Genomic DNA, 8,107 nt, shown 5'->3' on the forward strand with positions numbered 1-8,107 from the left:
GCGGCACGTGGGATCTTCCCGGACCGGGGCACGAACCCGTGTCCCCTGCATCGGCAGGCGGACTCTCAACCACTGCGCCACCAGGGAAGCTCCGGCGGTTCCTAACCTCAAGTCCCTGAATGGGATTTGGCACAATTGAGGACCTCCTGAAACAGGGGGCATTCTTCTCGGGAGAAGGAAGAAAGCTTTCATTGGATTCTCCAAATGGTCCACGATACTCCCCAAAGTTAAGATCTCTGGGAGGCTGAGACGAGGTAGAAGAAAATCTAGATGTCACTGACCCTGTGGCCCAAGGAACCCACACCCAGGTCAGATCTGCCCCTCGGGGGCTGGTGGTCCTCCTTTCCTGCCTGTGGGCACTGAGTCAGGTTGGTGGAGCGCTGGCCAAGCGTTTCTCTCCACATCTTGTCATTGGATTCCCAAGCAAAGCTGCGAGGGAGGTGCTGTCAGACCCCTCCCACCAGACAGGAGACAGGCGCAGGGGTAAGGAGCAGCCTGCCCAGAACCACTCGGCTTAAAAGTGGCCAAGCAACCTTCCTTGTGAAAAAGCCCATCAACTGGACATCTTGAACAACTCTGGGAGTAAAAACAGCTACAGTTGGGTATCCAGAGAGGGAAAAATACCACGGGCCACCACTTTTTGAGCACTTGGCAGGTTCCTGGAATTTTTACTTGTGGCAGCCATTCCATCATCACTGTAATTGTAAGGCTCACTGCTATTCCCATTTCACAAGGAGTGAAATCGAGGCCCAAGGCTACACAGCCCGTGAGTGGTAGAGGCCAGATTTGAACCTGGCTGTACCCAACTGCAAACCCAGACTCACCCAGACTCTGTCTCTTAAGCCCAGTTGTCCCTTCTGTGGGAGGCACACACACAGAGCCTACGTGAAGACTCAGGCAGACCTGGGGAAGACCCACCTCGCCTCTTCCAACCTGTGTGACCCTGGGCAAGTCTCTTTCCTTATTCTGAACCTCAACTTCCTCTCTGTAAAATGGGAACGATAGCTCCTACCTGGCAGTTTTGTGATAGAATGAAGTAGAAACGGAATATGTTAAGCTCCATATTCTTTGATTCACTTCACCTAGAAATTAGAATCAAAGCCAGGGGCTACCAGCCTGAGTTAGCAGTTTAACCCTGACTGCCTGGGAGCACTGTAGACAAAGGTCCCTTGAGAATATTTCACCATGTCTTGTTATGTCCATAAAAGCTGGGGACTGTTTACCAGGCACAAATGCTAAAGACACCAAGAACAGAAATATTAGCCAGGATGGGCTGCAGGCCCATTAGCAGATTTACACTTATTCTGTACCTTTTCAAAAAAAATTCACGTGGTGGCAAGGCATTCCCTTGTGATGTTTTGATTCAAAAGATATACTGTGGTCCCTTACGGAATGTCATTCCCATGCTTCTGTGTGCTGGCTCTGAGAAGCTGTATTCACTTACTCCGTGCTTGTCACAGGAAATGGTATTTATTGCAATATGTTGACTGTAGACAGTTTCATCTGTGTGGTAGTTAAACCATTCATTAGTCCTGAGCGATCAGCTCACCCTCTGTGATCTCCGAACTTGATTCTGCATGTAGCCGCGTGTATATATATATATAAATGGCCTGATTTCATGTGTTAAAACTCTTTGCTGCTTTCTCCTTACAGGTCTATTTAAAAAGTAAGCTTTGTGAGTTCACCAGATTCACTTCTAGAAAGCAATATGAGTTTTTCTAGCTCACCCTACATAAAAGACTTAGCACGTGAACATTGAACCGATGTAAGCCTGGGTCATTACTGCTGTCCTGGGCAATGAGTTACACTCAGAACTAAGAGGAGCAGTTCACACTTCTCCCGTAACAGCGCGTGGCTGGCACTTCTCGGCCCTTCCCGACGGGGCCCCAATGGACCCCTAACCCTGCCAGCTCTTGCTCCTGTGACTCAGGACAGCCCAGCACCTGTGGTCTGTGTCCTCCTCCCCAACTCCGATTTCTCCATTAGACAGATCCCTTCTTTCTGCAGACGTATATGACGCCTTTCCCCGAAAAGGGCTTTTAAAAAAGCATCATGCATCAGTCAGTGTTTCATGCTGGCACGGCTGTTGGTGCCATCAACTCTTGGTGTGTAAAGGCCAGCAGGCAGGTGGTATTGAGATTCTGTGCGATGTGCACTGGGGGGCTGGGGAGATGCATTGCCTGGCATCCGGGAGCGCAGCCTGTCGGTTGCAGGGGGAAGTGAGATCAAACCCTGGCCCCGTCATTCACTAGCGATGGGACCTTGAGCAGGTCTCAGTCAGTCACTCACTCACATCCCTGATAGGGCTGGGCACATCTACCTTTGAGGACAAGGCACACAGTCTCTGCCTCGAGGGCTCACCGTCTCCCCTGTTCAGGTATGGTGGGTAAACGCAGGGCATTAGGGAATTCAGTAGTGCACTCAGCCAGCTTCCTTCACCTGTAAAACTCAGCTATGGCTACCTGCAGTCACTACGAAGGCTACATGAAGTGAGGCCCGGCAGGGGCTCCACTGATGTAATCTAGTTTAATTTTTACTTAGCTTTCCTCCCATTCCTCCTGGGGCTGGCCGGCCCAGCAGGAAGGAGGGCTGTGAGAGTATGCTCTAAGGAGATCCACAAACCAACTTACTCTTTGGGGGGATTCAGGTCCTCAGGTCTTGTTTCAAAGAACTGCAGTACCTCATCACACTGAGAGATGTACGGGGGAAGCTGGATCAGGGCCTGGAGGAGAGACACACAGGTGAGCCCAAAGGAAGGGAAGGGGTGTCAAGAATGCCGTTAAGTCAGGAGTCCTCAGACTCGGGCAGGCATCAGGATCACCTGCGGGGCTAGGCCCTACTCCCAGAGTTTCAGATTCAGTAGGTCCGGCGTGGGGCCTGAGAATGTGCATTTCTAGCAAGTTCCCTGGTGAGGTTGCCACCACTGGTTTGGGGATCACACACACACACACAGTATATATACACACATATATATTACAGGCATATTTGGACAAATAATATGTACATATTTAGACAAAGCAATAAATTGTGAACAAGGTCCTACTGTACAGCACAGGGAACTATATTCAATATCTTGTAATAAACCATAATGGAAAAGAATATGAAAAAGAATATATATATGTATAACTGAATCACTTTGCTGTACACCAGAAACTAATATAACATTGTAAATCAACTACACTTCAATAAAAATAAAAATAAAAATTGTGAACTTCATGCCATGTCATTATTCTTCTACATCACCATCTCTACTGGATACTGGGTGTCTATTAGATAGATATCTCATGTTTTATTCAACTAGTTGCTTACCAGTGTACATTTAGGTTATTTCCAACATGTCTGCATGTCCCAACTCATGGATCTGAAGTGTTAAAGTGAAGGGACTATTTTATGATTTGGGTAGAAGTTATAAGTTCCCAGATTAACAAAAGGTTGAAACACCCGGGACGTCTCAATGCCCAAGTCCATGATAATCTGCCCCCTCGGCTCATCAGTTACAGGAGCCTCATCTGTTCCCGACAGTGGGCTGGATCAGGAGGTGGTGAGGGGCTCGAAGTGGGCCCAGGCATTTATTATGCTGGTTTCTCTACTAACAGGTATTCATTCAGTGATTCAATAGACATTCTCTTTATGCCCAGCACTGCACCGATTTCTGTGGAAACGGGACAGAATTATAGGGTACATCCCATTATGAAAGGATTTGAAACAAAAACATGGTTCCAAAATGAATAAAGAGCTTAGTTTAACAAATGTTTACGTAAGCCCCCCTCTGGCACAGGTTCTGAGGATGCAAATCTGAGTGCAGTAGGGTTGTTTTGTGCACACACTCTACTATAAACTTCTGTGCAGGGAGAGGGCCAGTGCAGAGGCATGAATTCAAACAACACAGGCGTGCTGTGGAGTGAGGCGGGACCCTGCTCGCTCCGCAGATAGGGCTCAGTTCCCTGGTGCCTCTCATATGCCTTCTTGCCGTGCTGAGTGTTGAGTCTGGAGTGGAAAAGACATATCTTGTATCTTCTGTAGAAGAAGCCTCTAAAAGCTACCCCCTCACAAAGTGATTTCCAACCTTGCCATTGGGTTATGATTGACTAATGGAAAGACAGATGGGGGTCTCCAATGTGGTACCTTCTACAACGCTTTCAGAGGTATTTTGACCTGTATGATCTATTTTTCCAATTTTTAAAAAGTTTTAATTTTTAAATTAAATTTTACCACAAATTTTATTGTGGTAAAATACACATACATCATTACCATCTTCACCTTTTAAAAAAATATTTATTTATTTATTTTTGGCCGCGTTGGGTCTTCATTGCTGTGCGCGGGCTTTCTCTAGTTGCGGTGAGCGGGGGCTACTCTTTGTTGCGGTGCACAGGCTTCTCATTGTGGTGGCTTCTCTTGTTGTGAAGCATGGGCTCTAGGCACACGGGTTTCAGCAGTTGTGGTTCACGGGCTCTAGAGTGCAGGCTCAGTAGTTGTGGTGCACGGGCTTAGTTGCTCCGCGGCATGTGGGATCTTCCCAGACCAGGGCTCGAACCCGTGTTCCCTGCATTGGCAGGCGGATTCTTAACCACTGTGCCACCAGGGAAGCCCCCGGTCTTCACCATTTTTAAGTGTTCAATTCAGTGGCATTAAGTACGTTCACACTGTTGTGGAACCATCACCACTAACCGTCCATCCAAGAACTCTTTTCATCTTGTAAGACTGAAACCCTGTACCCATCAAACAACAACTTTCCACTCCCCCTCCCCAGCCCCTTGGCAACCACCATTCCACTTTCTGTGTGTATGAATTTGCCTACTCCAGGTACCTCACGTAAGTGCAATCATACAGTATTTATCCTCTAAGTGACTGGCTGATTCACTTAGCATTATGTCCTCAAGGTTCATCCACATTGTAGCATATGTGTCGGAATGTCTTTCCTTTTCAAGGCCGAATAGCATTCCATCCCATGTATACAACACATTTTGTTTATTCATTCACCCCTTGGTAGTCACTTGGGTTGCTGACCTGACATGACCTTTGAGTCAGGCTCTGACTTTAAGCCACTTCCCCTCTCCTGATGTATGACCTGGCCCAAAACTAAAGTGGGGAAATCTGTAAGGTAAGTGGACATGTTTTAGTAGGGTGCCTTCCCTGGTCACTGTCTACTTTCTATGCTGGATAAAGATAGGATGAAGGATGCTGACCTAAGGGCCTGGTATTTGTGGCTCATTGATTTTTTTTTATTAGCCTTGAAGTATCTCCTGCTCTGTAGCAAATCCCCAGGGACCAGCCTTTTCCAGGCCAGAGGCAGAGAGTGGATACTTCCCACTTCCCATATCTGACCCCCTTCTCTTTCTGGTTTGGAGCAGCGAGTATTCATTTTCCTGCTGTCTTGGGGCTCCCTGTGGGTCGCTCTTTCCTCTGAAATCCTGCAGCTCTTGCAGTGGCAACCACATAATGAAGGGGCTGATTATATGCTGGACCGTGGTGTGTCCTGGCTGCTTCGAGGGCAGAAATCTTGCGGCTCCCCCCAGACTGCAAACACAACATTCCCTTATGTTGGCTCAGCACTTGATGGCTCCCAAAATGTGTTCTTCTGCATCATGTCATGTCACCCTGAAAGGGCTGGCCCACTTTAGAGATGGTGAAACAGAGGTTCTGGGGAAGTGACTAGGACTTGAGCCCCCCCACAGCGACTCCAGCTCCTCTACCACAAATCCAGAGGATTTCCTCCTGCACCTTCCCACATGCCTTGACAGTGCTGGGAGGACCCTGATGCCTGGTTGAAAGTATCTGCTGGATAAATGATGTGAGGAAGAGGCCTGGCCGTGGTCATGTGGCTCTGGGTAAGCCCTCAGGTGGCCATGGTTTCTGCCTACAGGGGGTCTCTCTGCTGAAATGGGCAGACACCCCGAATGGACAGTGCAGAAGGGACAAGAAGGCCCACGGAAACCTCCCGACAGTGCCAAGTTCTCTTTAGGTTTTGAGCAACTCCTAGGAGGTAAAAGCCAAACCAAACCCCCAAAGCATAATACAAAGCCAAGTTACTCATAAAAGGCAGCACCGAATGCTTTGATATTTGCCCCTTTCATTTTGGAACGACAGGCTAACAGCAAAAACATGACCCGGGGCACAGCAATAGTTCTGCTTCTGAAATACCCCAGAATTGTCTCGTGTTTGGTCAGTATGACAAAGAACCGCAGTTCCAAGAAAACTCTCGTTCTGTTCCACATGGAATCCTGGCCCTTTGTACAGATGTGGCTGCTCGATGCAGGGGCAAGAGGAGAGGTGAGGAGGGCAAGTCCTGCTTGCCTGTGTAATAATGAAAGGTCAGACAGATCCAGCTCCTGTTTCTGGCTCTAGCCATGTCCTATCACCTCTGAGCCTCAGTCTGCTCATCTGTAAAATGGAAATAACTAACACCCATCCTGGAGGGTTGTGCTACAGAACAAGTGAGCAAGTGGCTGTAAGGTTTCCATCATATACTAGCTGCTTGATAAACATTGTCAACCCTCTGGCTCTCTGGACTGTACCAAGCACAATAGTGTGCTACGGGGCTTCCCTCGTGGCGCAGTGGTTAAGAATCCGCCTGCCAATGCAGGGGACACGGGTTCGAGCCCTGGTCCAGGAAGATCCCAAATGCCACGGAGCAACTAAGCCTGTGTGCCACAACTACTGAGCCTGCGCTCTAGAGCCCGCAAGCCACAACTGCTGAGTCCGCGCACCTATAGCCTGTGCTCTGCAACAAGAGAAGCCACCGCAGTGAGAAGCCAGCGCACTGCAACAAAGTAGCCCCTGCTCACCACAACTAGAGAAAGCCCACGCGCAACAACGAAGACCCAGCACAGCCATAGATAAATAAATACATAAATAAATAAATAAATAAATAAATAAGGAAGTAGATAGATAAATAAATATATATATATATACATATATATAAAAAATAGTGTGCTGCTTCCAGGGACGATTTTAGAGTCAGCAAGGTGATTCAGTTCAATCCCAACGCCTCGGCTAGACAGAGAGAGTTTGTGCCTTCAACAAAATTTTAAGTGCATAGCACAGTACTGTTGGCTATTGTACAGCAGACCTCTAGAGCTGATTCCTTCTTGCTTGACTGAAACTTCATGCCTGTTGATTAGTAACTCCTCATTTCCACCCCCCCCACCCCCTGGCAACTACCATTTCACTCTCTGATTCTATGAATTTGACTATTTTAGATAACTCATGTAAGTGGAATCATACAGTATTTGGTCTTTCTGTGACTGGCTTATTTCACTTAGCATAATGTCCTTAAGGTTTATCCATGTTGTTGCATATTGCCGAATTTCTTCTTTTTAAAGGCTGAATAGTATGCTATTGTATGTACAGGCCACATTTAGGTTGATTCTACATCTTGGCTATTGTAAATAGTGCTGCAATGAACACGGGAGTGCTAATATCTCTTCCAAATCCTGATTTCAATTCCTTTGGACAAATATCCAGAAACAGGATTGCTTGACCATATGGTAGTTCTATTTTTAATTTTTTTTTTTTTTTTTTTTTTTTTGTGGTATGCGGGCCTCCCTCTGTTTGGCCTCTCCCGTTGCAGAGCACAGGCTCCGGACGCGCAGGCTCAGCGGCCATGGCTCACGGGCCCAGCCGCTCCGCGGCATGTGGGATCCTCCCGGACCGGGGCGCGAACCCGGTTCCCCTGCATCGGCAGGCGTACGCGCAACCACTGCGCCACCAGGGAAGCCCTATTTTTAATTTTTTGAGGAACCTGCATACTGTTTTTCATAGTGGCTGCATTTTGCATTCCCACAGTGTGCAAGACTTCCAGTTTCTCCATATCCTCACCGACACTTGTTGTCTTGTTTTGTTTTTTTTTTACATCTTTATTGGAGTATAATTGCTTTACAACATTGTATTAGTTTCTGCTGTATAACAAAGGGAATCAGCTATATGTATACATATATCCCCATATCTCTTCCCTCCTGCGTCTCCCTCCCTCCCACCTTCCCTATCCCACCCCTCTAGGTGGTCGCAAAGCACCGAGCTGATCTCCCTGTGCTCTGCGGCTGCTTCCCACTAGCTCTCTATTTTACGTTTGGTAGTGTATATATGTCCATGCCACTCTCTCACTTCG

The 8,107-nt window shown here is 47.6% G+C and overlaps 1 protein-coding gene across 1 annotated transcript in view; it reads right to left on the reverse strand.

The window, feature by feature from the left end:
• Positions 1-8,107, reverse strand: part of SH3PXD2B (SH3 and PX domains 2B) — a 74,973-nt gene that overhangs the window by 50,662 nt on the left and 16,204 nt on the right. Inside the window, exon 3 of the mRNA XM_028497489.1 lies at positions 2,631-2,722. Coding sequence (XP_028353290.1) covers positions 2,631-2,722 — 92 coding nt within the window. The remainder of the gene's footprint in view (positions 1-2,630; positions 2,723-8,107) is intronic.

Source organism: Physeter macrocephalus, chromosome 2, assembly GCF_002837175.3.
Source record: "Physeter macrocephalus isolate SW-GA chromosome 2, ASM283717v5, whole genome shotgun sequence".
Taxonomy (NCBI): Eukaryota; Metazoa; Chordata; class Mammalia; order Artiodactyla; family Physeteridae; genus Physeter; species Physeter macrocephalus.